Source organism: Microtus pennsylvanicus, chromosome 3 (genome assembly GCF_037038515.1).
Source record: "Microtus pennsylvanicus isolate mMicPen1 chromosome 3, mMicPen1.hap1, whole genome shotgun sequence".
NCBI lineage: Eukaryota > Metazoa > Chordata > Mammalia > Rodentia > Cricetidae > Microtus > Microtus pennsylvanicus.
Window position 1 is genome coordinate 130,705,921 of NC_134581.1, and position 16,067 is coordinate 130,721,987.

General features: G+C 48.8%; 1 protein-coding gene across 7 annotated transcripts in view; it reads left to right on the plus strand.

Moving 5' to 3' along the window:
• The window catches only part of Epb41l4b (erythrocyte membrane protein band 4.1 like 4B), a 147,991-nt gene that overhangs the window by 39,297 nt on the left and 92,627 nt on the right, over positions 1 to 16,067 (plus strand). For all 7 annotated transcript variants that reach the window (XM_075967171.1, XM_075967173.1, XM_075967175.1 and 4 more), the window contains exon 2: positions 5,346 to 5,450. In XM_075967171.1, the coding sequence (XP_075823286.1) occupies positions 5,346 to 5,450 (105 nt within the window). The remainder of the gene's footprint in view (positions 1 to 5,345; positions 5,451 to 16,067) is intronic.

Genomic DNA, 16,067 nt, shown 5'->3' on the forward strand with positions numbered 1-16,067 from the left:
GCAGTTGGGTCCCTAGGTGCTGGTTCCCGGAATACAGGATTGGAAAATTGGAAAATATTGCAACAAGCATGTTTTCGTGTTTAGACGTGCCGCTTGTGATGCGCCATTAGTCTGTGATTGGTGCCGTTGCACAGCCCTTCCCCAGCATTTCCTTCTTGAGCCCAGACCCCACCATATGGCTCCCTGGTTATCCACCTATGCCTCACCTATGTGGGGTCTGATGTGTGACAGTTGGGCTCTGTGCTTTGGAGGGACAGGGATGTGATTACTCAGGCGAGCATGAGATGGGGGGCATAGACAGCTGTACCCCAAAGTAATCCCGTGTAAAGTTACAGGCATGCCCCTAACTGTGGGACTGGAAGGAGGGAGCATAACCCTGCTCCTTGTGAGGAGGTGTTTGACAGAACAGGTAAACTGAGTTATCTGGAGCCTCTTGAGGTTTGAGAGCTGACTTTATAGGGTAGGTGGTCTGAGAGATAGTGGGCTCTAGTGCCATGCCCTCAACCTTCCCATCTTCATCCTTCTAGTGACCCCCTGGGCGTCTGCTGTGAGGACCCCTCTGGCCTTGCTTTCACTCCCCTCTCTCTGTGAAGCTGGCAAGGACAGCTGGGGATTCATTATTCCAGCAGAAGATAAGTTAGGAACACAGTTGATGGTGTTTTCAGCTACACAGGAGGCAGCCTTGGATCCACTAAGGGAGGGTCTGGTATGACAGGAGGATTGCTTTCCCATGAAAAGGTTCCTTCCTTTGCCTCTACACTAAGGATCCAGAAGGAATAGTGTTGGGAATGAAATCTAGTGTTGGTGTGCGCTGGCCCTGTTTTCTGTGCAGCATCTGTTAATAATCTGTGATTGATGAGATTATATATTGGAGGGTAAGTCTTGAATCCAAGCAGAGAGGCACAGGTGGGGTGCAGACTGCATTTGGAGGTGCTTGAGTTTTGTGGGATATAGACCACATTTGGGGCTGCTTGAGTTTTGTGGCCCTACATATTCATGGCACCATGTGGACACTTATAGGACAAGTTTGGGTTGGGGATAGTGGTTGGGGGGCATTATGAACTCCCTCATGTCACAGTGGGTAGTCCATCTGGGCCCCGAGCATGGTCTCTTGCTTCCTCCCGGCCTAGGTCTTCTGCCATGTCCTGCTGCTAAAGCCTTTCTTAACTAGTTCTGTCCCACTAGGAACTCCTTAATGAAGCCTTGGCTCCACAATAGCAGGTGTTGCTTGCGGCTGACTGCACTGGAGAGCAACAGGGAACATATCCTGAGGATTGCTTGTTATGGGCAAGAAGGCAGAGTGCCCGCGTTTGGGCTCCCCCCTCCTCCTCCCCCAATCGTATTTGTTGTCTGACAGCTGTCCAAAGGTCAGTTTTAAAGAGAAGTTTAATGGAAAACATTCACTGTTTTCCATTTGAATGTGTCTATTTTTATTTCAGGAAATATCCTGAAATATGTTTTAACACTTTATTATTATCGTATGTGCCTGGTGCATGTGGCAGGGGGAGGGTGTATATGTGCCATGGTGTCTGTGTGGAAGCCAGAGGGCCGTTCTGTGGAGATGACACTCACCTTCCACCTTTACTTGGGTTCCAGAGCTCTGCCTCAGGGCGTCAGGCTTGTGCGGCAAGTGCCTTGATCCTCATGCCATCTTGCCAGTCCTACGGTGCATGTGCTTTTATGTAGTTGGAATCAAAGCTCCTTTACTTCTTTACACTAATCTCACTCTTTGTAATCGTCCTCTCTACTGGTAGGGCAGCATCTGGAATGCTGGCGGGCCACTGTCCTTTGTCCTTGTGCTTGGGATGTTAGCTGGATTGTTCTCTCCAGTGGGATGCACTGTAGAGACCTTCATTGCACATTTAGCCTTCTGCTTCTGTTGTTGTTGCCTTCAGAGGAGTTGGTCCAGAAAGGAGAGAGTCCAATCTCTAGTCTTGTGGATGCTGAGGATTGGAAGCCAGGACCTTGTGATGTTGTTTTTGCCCTCTACCGTGAAGCTTCATCCAAGTGTGTATCCTAGACAGTGTGTTCGTGTGTTTTGACCTTGCATTTTCTAAGACAGTCTCTTCGAACCTAGGGTTGACTCTCCATACCCTATCTCTTCTCCTTCCTATACTAGTATTAGGGTATTTTTCATGATGGGGTTCCTAGAGGTTTTTTCTAGACTAGATTTTGTGGAAAGACTGAAGCAATTTGTTGACTCAGGAAGTGGGATGTTCTGCCATGGAGACACAGTGCCTGGTTACCTGATGGGATGGGAGTTGCCATTCTGCAGTCACTCAGACTGAAATATTGATGTTGCAGCATCCTCATTTCTGATTATTTGACATATTGAAATTCTTCAATAAAGGAAACATGTATTTAGTATGTTAATAGCTTTACTGGGATTCACATGGTGTTCATCACCTTCTAAGTGTGCAGTCCAGAGGCTTTTAGTAGATGCAAAATTGTAACTGGAAGTTTCTCTCCCCCATGTCAGTTCCTGAGTAACCACTTTGAGGCTTAATATTGGTTACAAACTGTTTGGTCAATGGCTCAGACTTATTACTAACTAGCTTTTACATCTTAAATTAACCAATTTCAGTTAGTCTATATTTTATTACGAGGCATGAGGCTTGTTACCTCACATCTTGCTTCTCTAGCTGCTGGCCTCTCCCAGACTCTGCCTTCTTTTTCCCTTTATCTTTGCTTGGATTTCCTGCCTGGCTCTATTCTGCCTGACTATTGGCTAAATCAGCTTCTTTATTAACTAATGGTAATAAAACATATTCATAGCTTCAGAGGGCATCCCATAGCATATCCTCTTTTCTGTCTAGTTAAAAAGGAAGGTTTTATCTTTAACATATGTAAAACTACATATAACAAAACAGGTATCAAGCAAGAATTATAGTTATAATATTTAGTCTATTTGTATTTGGCAAAATTAAAGAAAATACTCCATCTATTCTATTTTTTGTGCCTAAAGTTTCATATCTAATTTATCTCTTATCATAACTAAGGAAAACTATAATTATAACTATCTAGTCTTCAACTCCATCCAAGATCCCAGAAGGATATAATATTACCTGAGTAACGGAGAAGTGTATTGTAAGCAGTTTCTAATACTCTAGAAATGACAGAGATATCTGATTGCCTGAACAGTCACCCAAAGTTCTTCTGTAACATTGGGGCATCCATCTTCAGCCTATTGACCTAGAGTTTTGGAAGACTTCTCAGTGAAGCAGGAAATTTGAAGCTGTCCCACCTAAATTGGGAGTTTGTCACTCATTTTCTGAGTCTATCTGTGTGGTAGCATACATCAGTATTCCAGTCCTTTTCATGGTGTAGTAATAGTCTACCAAATGAATATTCTGTATTTTGATCCATTGATGGCCATTTCAGTAGTTCCTGCCTTCTCGGTATAAATGAATAAAGCTGCAAACATCCATGTACAGCATTTTCATGAGCATGCATTTTTATTTTTCCTGGATATATGCCTCGAGATGGAACTCCAGGCCGTGTGCTCATCTGAACGTCACCATTTCAGGAGGTGATGGAGCCTTTTCCAGTGTGGCTGCAGTCTGTTACTCCGTCAGCGGTATATGAGGAGTGCAGCGTGTCCAGCACTTGGCCTTAGGTCTTGTCTTTCGTGGCCATCTGAGTGGGCTTGGAACGGGGTCTGCTTGTTGCTGTGGTTTGCCTGTTCCTGTGGCTGCTGATGCTTCACCTTTCCAGGTGTCTATGGGACCCTGGCATGTCTTCAGAACACTGTATGCACCCTTCTGCTGGCTCTCAATTGGATACTTGTCATTATTGAATTGGAATAATTCTTTTTTTTTTTCTGGATAAAAGTCTCTATCAGACACAGTTGGCCCTTTGCATCCTTGTCTGGAGCCGAATGACTGACAAAGAACTGCATCAGTACTGAACACATATAGATGCTTCTATACATTCTCCACGTTAGGTCATTGTCTAGACAGCACCGTGGAGCAAGAACAGCTCTTCACATAACATCTGTGCTGTCTCAGGTGTCATGAGTCTCCGGAGGATTTAAGTCATGTGAGAGGATGTGCAGTGCTTACTCGCCATGTGTATGAGGAATTTGAGCATCTGTGCATTTGGGTCTTCTTGAATGGTGTTGGGACATTTTCCCCATGGGCTGGGGTGACGACGATATATGATTTACAAACTTCCCCCGTGTTCTAAATTGCCTTTGCGAGTTTTTGACATCTTAGTGCCTTTGAAGTACTGAAGCTTCGCTCGTGAATATACAGTTAGTTCATTGTTGCTCTGGTTACTTGGCTCATACTGTTGATGGCATCTCCCGTCAACCACCCCCTCAGCCGTGCTCATGAAGTGCCTGCGTATCATTGGACGTTTCATAGTTCTCTCTCTTCTACTGAGGCCGGGTCTGTCTTGAGTTGATTTGTGTGTTCACTACTACCTGCTCTTCCCTACAGGGGAGGGTCAGGTGATGCCAGCTGCTTCCCCATTGATTGCCTGTGTTTGTAATAAGGAGCTGGCACCCCAGTCACTGGACGGAGTTGCTGTTTGTTTTCTTTGTCAGTGTTTTCTCTGACACCTAGCTTAAATGTGTTTGCCGTGGTGTAGATTGCATCAGACACACACGCCTGCATTCTGCTTCCATGGGTACTAATAAGCCTCCTCGTTAGCTAAAGGTCTGAGTCTTCTTGCAGCAGCTTTCTGTTGGAGATCTCTGTCTTCCTAAAAGGAGGCGGGGAAGGCATCTGCCACCAGCCTGTTTTGCAAGGCAGAGGGAGAAGCCTGAGCTGTGGCTTTCCAAGGTCACGCCTGTTTCTAAGTAGCGGGTGTGGCCACTGCCTCTGCCTCTCTTCTCGTGTTCATGTTCCATCTGCAAACCACACAGAACCCTGGAGTGGACCTGGGCTTTGGGTTTGAGTCCTAGCTGGATGGCTGTGCACTGTGACAGGTCTCTTTTCCCCGGGCTTTGGTTGATTGCCCTGTAAAAGCAGAGGACTGGCCGAGCCATTTGACAGGAACTAGCGCAGTTGTTAAGGTGGCCTGCCTTGACAGCCAGGTGTGGCTGTGCTGGAGGAGAGCCCGTAACACCTCTTTGTGGGTTGCCTGGTCTGGGCAAAGCTTCCTACCGAAAGGTCATGCATCCAGACAGCCTCCTTCTTGTAAGGAGAGAAGGGTGGACAGTGTAATCTCATAGGAACCCACGGGATTTGAGTGTCTTTAATTCTTACTTAACTTAAATAAGACTAGTTATTTACAGAGTTGTATGTATGTATGCAATTTATGGAGAGAAAAGGATTCTTAAAAATATTGTTTCTTATCCAGCTATCATACCCTTAATTTTCATGTCCCTGTTTGTCTTCCAGAAACATGCCAAAGGCCAGGATTTGTTCGACCAGATCGTGTACCACTTGGACCTGGTGGAAACCGATTATTTTGGTCTGCAGTTCCTCGACTCCGCCCAGGTCACGGTACGTCTTGCTGGGATTAATTTCGAGAACGATTGGCTCTTCACGCTAACGGCAGTGCCACAGGCACTCCACACTGACCGGGGAAAGAGTGAAACCGAGATGGTGTGCCGGAGATGAGCTTGGCAGGTGGTGCTGGTGCCCGAATGAAGTGCATGCTGGCTGCTTGTCAGCTCCTCCTACCCTCGAGGTAGCCACTGACCAGGAGGCTGTGCCCGGAATGTCTTCCGGAAACATGGCTGAACACGAGGGCACACGATAGGCGCACGGCTAATGTAGGGGTGGAAGGAGAAATCACTTTGATATTTTCTCAGTGGTGGCTGAAGTGGATACATCACCTTCTGGCGGAACCTGGGTGGGAAGACAGCAGGTGCTGTGAGCACAGCTGAAGGGGAGGGGGCCTTCAGGGACCTGTCAGAGCAGGCCTTAGCTCTTGGAGCTGATGGGAAGTCAGAAAAGACTCACCTCGCGCTCTGGAGACAGATGCTCGAGCAAATGACCTCCACACAGCTCAGTGCGGTCTTTCTTTTAAACTAATTATTTATTTTTTTACAACACTATTTTATGCTGGAAGGGTGTTCTGTCCATGCCTATGTCTCTGCACCACGTGCCTGCAGTGGCCGAGGCCAGAGAGGGCATTGGAGCCTCTGGGACTGGAGTTACAGATGTTTGTGAGCACCGTGTGGGTGCTGGGAATGGAACCCAGGTCCTCTGAAAGAGCAGCCAGTGCTGCTGACCCCTGAGCGTCTGTCCAGCCCTAGCACTTCTTTTTCTAAGAGCAGGAGTGACTTTGCAGAGCTTCTTCCCAACAAGATACCCCTTTGGGTTTCAAAGACGATGCATCCAGCACTCCAAATGTGTTTGCTAAGTGACTGTCACACACTGGGCCCTATTCCTATGAGAAGGTGGTGGATACCTTGGATGGACCTAGCACGGCAGGTGGTGGAGAGTTAAGGCTAATTAAGGATCCAGGGAGACGGATCCGCAGTGCAGATGTGAGGGCACGAGTTTCCGGGTTGGGATTTCCTCACCGTGTCAAGCAGTGTGTTAAGGTATGACACTGCATCCCTGGGGGAGGCGGAGAGAGTCCCTCACCTGTGCTAAGAGTTGCAGCCCTGGAGCTTACTGCTCATCCAGCCTAGTTAATCTGCGAGCTCTGGGCCCTGTGATAAAACCTGGCTCCACAAACAAGGTGAAGAGTGACTGAGGAGTAAGCCCATTAGCCTCTACCCACCACATGCATCCCTGTGTGCACGTGTGTGCGTGTGCACGGGCGCACACCTACCACGCACAGACTAAAACTAGAAGTGTGGGTCAGGAGGAATGGCTGCTGGGTGAGACGGCGCCTCGGAAGCTGGGTTTTCCGGGAATGTGTCTGAGCTGGAGGGCTGAGGCTCTTCGTACGTGGAAGAAGACACTTAGCAGATGTTTCCTGGGGAGAGCTATAAGATGATGCAGCTGCAGCTGTTCAAAACTGGTGCCTGGCAAATAGGTTTGCAGGAGACTCTTGGGGAGATGCTGAGCCCTGAGGTGATGGAATCTGGCTGTTGGTGCTCCTGGCTGCATCGTCCTGAGGAGGGATCCCTTGGGTGTCTGTGCACCTGGGCACCACTGCTTCCCTTTGTACCTTAGGGCTTCTGTCTGCTCTCAGTAGAGTCCCTGCCTTACAACAACTGTTGCCTGCTTGACTGTCTGAGTCCTTTGTTTTTCAGCTGGAGCTTCTCTTTCCCCATGAGTTCCAGGGAGGCATCCTACCCTCTCTTTTCTGTCTCCCTAGCCCCGTCTACTTCCTTAAAATTGAGTGTCTGCCCTCTGCCCTCATGGCCTTCACATCCATCCAGGCTTCTTTATTTTTTCTTCACCTGGGTGAACTTAGGACTCGCCTTGCTGACTCCGACCATATTCTGGAGACCCCGTTTCTCTCATTTAAACCTCATTTTGGCAAACCTCACAGATTCCTTTGTTCCTGTCCTTCTGACCCATCTCCCACTCCCCAGGCTCCTCTTTTCTCTGCCTTCTTCCCTGCCCTAGAGTGACTAGGCAGTGGTCCCCACTCAGTTTTTGGTTCTCCTGCCTCCGTGCTGTTCTCTGACCTCCCTTGGAACCACACCCATCTGTTTTCCCTGTGGCTTCTCCCAGGCTGCTGAGCATTCCTGGAGATGAGCGCCTATGTCTTTTGTCTGCAGCAGAGATCACAGGTTCAGCCAAGTCCAAGCCTCCAAGCTGTGTGTCAGGAGTGCGAGCTTCTCACAGGTGTCCAGGTGCCGTTGGTTCCTTTTCTGGCTCCTACCACAGAATTCGAGTCCTATCCTCACCAATTCTGTCTAACAGCTGTTCTCCTGCAGAGGAGACGGAGGCCATCTGCCCCAAACTCCTGTGCTTTTTGCCCTGTATCTCCAAGCCTCTCTTCCTGTCTATCCTTACTCCATTTTGGGGTAAAGGAGTTGGCTTGCCTTTGCATCTTCCTTCTGCAGTGGCACCCACAGTTCCTTTCCGGTCGCTTCCTGAGAACCACTGTCTTTCTTTAGGGTTACTACTGCTGCAATGAAACACTATGACCAAAAGCAACATGGGGAGGGAAAGAGTTTATTTTTTTCACACTTCCATGTAACAGTTCATCATCCAAAGCAGTGAGGGCAGGAAATCAAGCAGGGCAGGAACCTGGAGGCAGGAGCTGATGCAGCAGCCTTGGAGGGGGGTGCTGCTGCTTACTGGCTTGCTCAGCTGCTTTCTTGTAGAACCCAGGGCCACCAGCCCAGGGATGGCACCACTCACAATGGACTGGGTCCTCCCTGACCAATCACTAATTAAGAAAATGCCTTCCAGCCAGATCTTACAAGGCCTTTTCTCAATTGAGGCTCCCTCCTCTCTGACGATTCTAGCTTGGTCAAGTTGGTATAAGACCAGCCAGCGCAACCATGTTCAGAGTTGTGCTTGGCATCCCCTGACCACCCTAGCCTCCGATACCCTTTAGCCCCTCACGTCCCCCAAACTCATCTCTGTTCTGCCTTAGGTGGATGGTGCTTTTCATTAGATCTACAGTCCTGGGGCTGGGACCAGTTCTGGGCCCTATTCCTGGTTCTGACCCATCTGGTGGCCTTTGGATAAGCTGTCTTTTCTCTCTCGACTTCAGTTTCCTCACCTGGTAAAGTGAAGTTTGTCTCGATGGCCAGTAACTAGTCTGCAGGTGTGTCTGCTCCAGGTCTAGCTGGAGGAGCCCAGCTAGAAAGATGTCACTTCTCTCTATGGAACCAAGGGCCCTGTTGGCTTGCCACCATGTCCTCATCCCCAGGTCTACAGCCGCTTAGCTTCCTGGAAGGCTTTGGATGTGATTCTCTGATGAAAGGCTTTGCCACGAAGCCCTGCTGACTTGGCTGGCAGGCGGTTCCATCTCTGTGCCCTTTCACCGTGGAGCAGGAGGGATGTTCACAGCAGGGCTCAGGTGTCCTGCCCAGACTAGACACCTGCAGACATCTTGGCTCTGCTGGTCCTGAAGCTGCTCTGGCGTCTTCCTCTGCAGATGTGAGAGACTTCTGTGAGGCAGGTGTGAGATCCCTTCTGACTTCAAGTCCAAGGACGTCAGAGGTGCGTTGCTGCCTCCAGGGTCCTTCCTATTACCCTGATCTTTGCTTTTTCAGCTGATGCCATCGCAGACTGGTCCTGATGGTGCCAGCCTGTGTCTGTGCCATTTCACCGGGCCCCTCCCCAACAGATATGTCTCCCTCTACTTAAACTTCTGGGTGTCTCTCTGATCATCTCTGCAGACTAGCTCATGGCTCATGAAGTGTGTCCTTAGCTCTCTGAACATTTTTCCTCTATGTAAACCTTGGAGCTCATTTGCCTCCTCTGAAGCCTTTTTACGTGTCCTTGGGTTTGGTATTTGTAGATATAAACAAATGGTGCTGGGGGCGTGGCTCAGCAGTTAAGAACACTTCCAGTTCTTTCAGAGAACCAGGGTTTGGTCCCAGCATCCACATGGCAGTGGTTACTCCAGTCCTAGAGGATCCTCTTCTGGTCTGTGGTACATCATAGGTATTGCATGTGGTACACATCATATATGCAGGCACTCATCATACAGATAAAAAGAAAGATAAGTAGATCTTTCTGACTACCTCCTGAGACTTAACGACTTCCTCTTCATTTTGAGGGGAGTAAGGCACATACCCACTAGCAGCTATCGTAGAGAGGCATTTGTAGTTCTTTTCATGTGGTGGGGCGCATTTAGGCCTTGACGAATCACTTGGTAGCACAACTGAAGTTTTCTATTTCAGGTATATGTTCCTGCTTGGGCACACTGTACGCTTGAGCCTTGGGTGTTCCTGTCTGTATGGTGTGTGCTTTGTGTGTGTGTGTGTGTGTGCTTTGTGTGTGTGTGTGTGTGTGTGTGTGTGTGTGGTGTATGCGTGCTAATAATGTGTACAGGCTTCATAGAGGAGAAAAGGTTTAAACATCTTCCGGGACGTGCTTGTGGGTCTCTGTATGTTTATCTCATACTGCAGTGGCAAGATGCTTGATTCAGGGTACTTTACAAGGGAAACAGGTTTACTTACCGCACTGTCTTAGACTCTGAAAGTCCAATAGGAAGTGGCTGTATCTGCATGGCTTCCAAGAGAGGTCATAATACATTGGAAAACCAGAAAGGGAAGAGGTTGCCTGTAGAAGAGGCCATGGGTACGGGGTGGTCTTGCTTTAGAATGGATTCAGTCCCCAGGAATTGATCCTGGTGAAGATGGGACTCAGTAACCTATTTTATTCCCACCAGGCTCCGCCTCTTAAAGTTTCCAGGACCTCAGCACCACTACACTAGAGACCAAGCCTCCAGCACCCAAGCCTTGGGGGCAAACCTTAGCCAGACCATAGCAGCCTCTTCTCTCCAGCTGGTTCAGATTTGGGGGGGACACAAAGTCACCAAGGTGATTGCACCCAGACCATGCAGCTGGTGGAAGCGACAGATCTGCCATACCTGTGGGGGATTTCAGAAACCCTATAGAGAGTCTGTCCAGAAGGCTGCTGGGTATTACTGATGTTCACAGGGGCTGGGAGGTGGTCAGATGCCATGGTGTTTCTGGGAAGGAAGGAGCAGTAGACGGGACACTGGGAAGGAATGATACATTGGAGAGGGCATATTGCCTCACATTTGAGGCTCCCTCAAATATTCCCATCCCCACCCAGCCCCTGACACAAGCACCCCAGGGCTGGCTGTGCTTGGGCATTGGGCACAGTTCTGTGTATACCAAGCTTATCTCCCCAGCTCCTTGAAAAGAGCCAAGCCTGGTTTCCATGGTACCCTGCCCAGCCCTGAAGCAACTGTCAAATCCTGTTGGCATCACCTATTTTTAGCAGTTGGAGCTGGGACCTCCTGTTTCCCTTTTCCATGTCATTTAGGAAGGCCACCCAGGGACCCACTCTGCAGGACTCTGCAGGTCTGCACTTGGGATCAACGTAGAGCAGAGGTTGGGAGCGTGAGTTTATATAACCAAGCTTTCTGCAGAGAGCCAGGGCCTATGGCATGTGCTCCCGGCCTTTCTGCTTGCTACCTGCTTATGGTAGCTGCTGTTGACTGGGGTCCCACTCTGATCTAGCATTAATGACTTCTCTTCAGCGTCCATCATCCAGCTATAAAGCTGACCACAAAGCCGACCCATTTTACAGGGGAATGAATCTAAGGCTAAGAGACATTGGAAACTTTGTAAACAATAGAGTAAGGACAAAGCCGGGATCCAAAATTTGATCTTACTCCAAAGTCCAGTACTTTGCACAGTAAATACAGAGAAGTGCATGCACGCACGCACACACGTTCACACACACACAAATGGGAAGAGAACATTTGTCAACCTTGACTCAGGGCATACCAGGGCCAGCCTCTTTGGTTGCAGACATGAGCTAGATTTTGTACCTGCCGGGTGCATTCTGGTCAGGGAGACAGATAGGTGTTTCCCATGGAGGACACTGTGGTCAGTCCTCCAACAGGCAGTGGCTAGGTCCACAGAGGAGAGACCTGAGCATCAGATAAAACAGAAGATGAGGAGTAGGCATTGATGTGTCAACGGACTTGAAGAGGAGTTTTCCAAGCAGAGGGGAGGCAGGGATTTAGGACAGGACTTGAAGCAACAGTTTTGACGGGAGAGGTGCCTCCCTTCCCATCCAAGGAGCAGGTGTTGTATGGGACATGTGTAGCCCAGGGTCTCCCTCACTGACCCCTTCCCAACAGGAACAGGGGTTTATTGATGGCATTGATATTCATTCTGCAGCATGAAATCCAGGGAAGCCAATTTTGGCCTTTCCTCCAGGATAGTCCAGGCGCTGTTTTTCTGTTCTTTACGACTGTGAATCCGGCAACTAAGAGGCAGGCCTGCACAGCAGAGTTGACACCCAGATGTGGTGGCCGCTGGAGATGCTGCAGTGCCCCCTGGCTCCATGCTACCAGTGTCTCAGAAGGTCATTACAAGTACCTGTGCCAACACTACTGTGCCTCATGACACTCTGGAGCAGCGCTGGGGCTGTAGCTCAGGGGTGAAGAATTTGCCAACACATAGAAGGCCCTGGGTTTGAGCATTCACTACAAAAGAAGGAAGGAAGGAGGGAGGGAGGAAGGGTGGGAGGGAAGATGGGAAGAAAGAAAGAAAGGAAAGAAAGGGCTGTGTATAAATGTGATATGTGGGTAACTATTGCAGAAGATCAGACAGCACCTCTTCCTTCCAGCTGTTGAAGTGGTTGATCCCACACATATACTGGGGGCCAGCATATGTTGAAAAGATGAAGCAGGGGCAAGTGAGAGGCTTACTCAGGACCACATACCAGAAGGTTGCAGAGCAGGAAAGGAACTCTGATCTTCTGCCTCCACGTGTGGCAGACTAGAGAAGCATCCCATAGACTGAAGAAGGTCAACAGACTTCCAGTAGCCTGTCCCTGACTCCGCAGTGAGGGGAGGGTCCACATGGCAGAGAGCGATGCTTAGTGGGAAGCTGTTGCAGGGAGACCTAGGCTCATCCCCAAGGAAGTCTCACATCAACACTCTTGAGTTTGGTGGGCTCCATTCTGGATGAAGAGGAAGGGTGACCCCTCCTGCATGTAGAGATGGTGCTTAGCACCGATTTGGATTGTGGTAGGTCTTGAGTTGGGGACACTGACACTAACAGTGAGTTTAAATCCCATCCTAGTCTCTTAATTCCCCTATCCCCAGCCCTGAATCAGAATTGGAGAGTGAACCCCAAGTGTTCTTTCCGTCCCTTCTCTCTTCATCCTGTGGATATGATTTCCTCTTCAGACCCCTTCTGGCTCCTATATCAAGGCAAATTACAAACTCCTGATAAGCCAAGGAAATTTTAACTACTAGCCCATGAGTCCCATGGCTCAGCCTTTGTGGTGGGATACTAGATTCTAAAAGTCCGATCACTCAGTCTTCACGGCGGGATACTAGATTCTAAGTCCCATCACTCAGCCTTCACAGCGGGATACTAGATTCTAAAAGTCCCATCACCCAGCCTTCATGGCAAGGGCTCTGTGAACAAAGATTTCAGACTCTATAACCTCTGAGCTTCAGTGCTTCTCCTGAGGACTCGGATCATTAAATTCTCCAGCCAGCCTATGCCGGTCGCATCTCCGGAGCCGATGCTCCAGGAGAACAGATGGTCTCTGCCAGGATCACATCCCACATCTTGATTTATGGAAAGAGCTTGCCAGATGGACCGGCACGACAGATTCAGACAAGAAATCACCTTGCTAACACCCGCGAGAGGTCTGAGCTCGGTGTCCTGCCATCTGAACTCAGAAACGCATCGGTCTGCCGACAGTGACTGGTTTAATGGTCTGCAAAGGAGCTCGGGCTGTCTGCTGTCATCTTTGCTGATGCTGGTCTGCTTTGTTTAGCTAAAATACAGGGGAACATGCCTGACAGGATTTGCTGCTCCCAGTGCAGCTCTCAAGCTGATGTGGGATACAAGTTTTTAAGTGCCAGGTCTGGCTTTTGTTGCCCTGGTATTCAAGTCACAGGGTGTGGGGTTCTGGGGGGATGCCGCACCAGTGATCAGCAGCTAGTAAGCCTTTGCAGCTGTGAAGAAAGCCAGGTCATTTTGAGCTGGTTGGACACAAGATAGTCTTTATCATCTCTGTTTCAGGGTAGTGAGTAGTTTTCTTGTTGCCTCTGAGGAAGTCACCAACTCCTGTTCTGAAAAGCCCCATGAATCAAGGAGCTCAGAATAAGGATGTCACTTTGGATTCCTTTCTTGACTTCCAAAGCACCAGGTATTTCATGGTCTCGTTCTTTGCAAGCCCCACTTTAGATACAAATGATGAAGCCCCATAAAGACAGATAAAGGGAGCCCTGTTAGCAGTGTGGCCCCAGATGGAGCTGGCTGCTGCCCGTAAGAGCATCTGGCATCCATCTGCCCTGATGTTAGCCTCAACTGTGGACATTTGGCCATTTCACCTCCTGGATTGGCCCATAAACCCTGGCATTGCTTGAGGTTTTTATAGAGCTCGCATAGAGCCGTGGACATTTTACGTTCCATAGGACATCTTCCTGTAGAGGAGGATATAGAAGACTGAGTGGTAAATATGGAGCAGGCACACCAGGCGCATCTGTGCAATGGATGCTTTTCAAATGTGCCTGGTGGCTCTTGGGTGACTCCTGGGTACCAGCTTCTTTATTTTAGCTCATCCAACATTGTAATGGACAATCAGAGTTTCCTTCAGGCCAAGGAAGCCGCACAAGTTGGGCTTGGATGGAGATGAGGGTCAGCAGTGGAAGGAGAGGGAAGGTGGTTTTGAACTTGATCTACTCAGAATAATAATAAGGAAACCCGAGAAAGGAAAGAAGAGGGTGGGTTCCTCTAAGCTGTGAGTGTCTGGAGCTGCTTTTACTAAAAGGCTGGCTGCAGGAGAGCTTTCTGTCCCTTGGAACTGTGAATTCGTCTAAGCACAGGCTTGGTCATAGACATTAGCGTGGTACATGGCAGAATATGCCTCTATCCTCTCTGTGTCTATCCTTCCCAGGACGAGATTAGGGGTTTTCGGCATGCTTAAGGGCAGTGGTGAGGTTTGATTCTTGTTCTGCAAATTCCTAATCAAAATTGCCTGGTACGGAGCTGAGGATGTAGCCTGGGTATTGGCGTGCTTACCTAGGATGCAGGAAGCTCTGGGTTGGATGCTCCTTACCGCGCAGTCTGGGTGTGCATTCCCAGCACTCAGGAGGTGGGAGTAAGAGGATCAGAAGTTCATGGTCATCCTCGGGTACATGGAGAGGTTGAGACGAGCCTGGGATACATGGGATCCTGTCTCAGAAAACAAATGTGTTTAGTAGGCAAACAGTGAATAAATACAAACTAGACAACCAGCCTCCCTGCCCCTAAATGATAATCTCATTAAAATAAAAGGCTCTTTAGAAAAGCAAAAGAAAATGATATTCATGTTATTATCACCCCCGTCTCCCTGCTCCAAATCCCCAACAGATCTTTCTGGACATGTCTGTATAGAAAATAGTCATTTTCTATACACAGGATCCTACCTGATTTATTTTTCTACCTTAGCATTGTGCTGTGGCTCTCTTGTCACGGCAGTAAATATCAGCCTACATCCTTTTAAAATAGTATTGCATTATACAGATGAGCCATTTTTGAATCCTGTCTTTGTTGGTGGGCATGTAGGTCACTGCCAATTCAAAGCTATCGACAATGAGATGTAGCATCCCAGCCATGTGCCTTTGAGATAGGCATCCTGCCGCGGCGATCTGCTTTTATTACCCCGCCTAGGCAGCGTGGAGATGACAAAGGCCGGCATCCTCCTCTCCGTAGCACTGCCTGCACACTTATTGCATCCTAATTCATCTGTTATGTGCTTCTTTGTGTGTTTCCACATCCCCCCTCCTCCTACACAGCCCTCTCAGGCTTTGCAGTTAGGTGTGGAGTACACTGTGCTCATTCAGCCCCACTCTTTCTCATTAGTAACATGTGAGTGGTGTCGATTGCTTCTGCGAGTCCCTGGCAGTCAGCGGAATTAGCCTCTGGTTAGAACAGCTGGAGAGAAGCCGACTTTGCCTGTTTCATTCCAGTTCTTTTTGTAACGGTGAAGTTCCCGTGTACATTGGGTTTGCTTTACAGTGATGGTGAGCATTGCCTCACTGCCCCCCCCCCTTTCAAAAACAAGTCACACTGTGGGCTGGTGGAGCTGGCTTAGCAGTTAAGAGCAGTGGCCAATGTTCCAAAGGATTTCAATTTCCCGTACCCACATGGCAGCTCACTGCCATCTGAAACCTCAGTTCTGAGGGACCCAACACCCTCTTCTAGCCTTCTTGTGCACTCATGGTGCAGACTTGTGTGCACCTTGCAAGTGGAATTGTCTTACATATAACAAAATTATTTCGAAAGTCATGCTTCATATTTCTCGATCCAGTAAGAACAAGCTGAGTACCATACCTGGACCCCTCACAGGAAGCACAAAAGCCACCAGCCACATGGTCCCTTGCCATTAGGGTTTGATCTGAGAGACTCAGAGTGCAGATAGCCCCTGACTCACAACAGTTCAGCTTTATAACGCTATGAGAGTGATAGCGACCAGACCTCAGGTTGTGATTTTGACCTTTCCTGGGTGGTTGATGGTGAGTGCTGTTCTGTCTTGAGATCC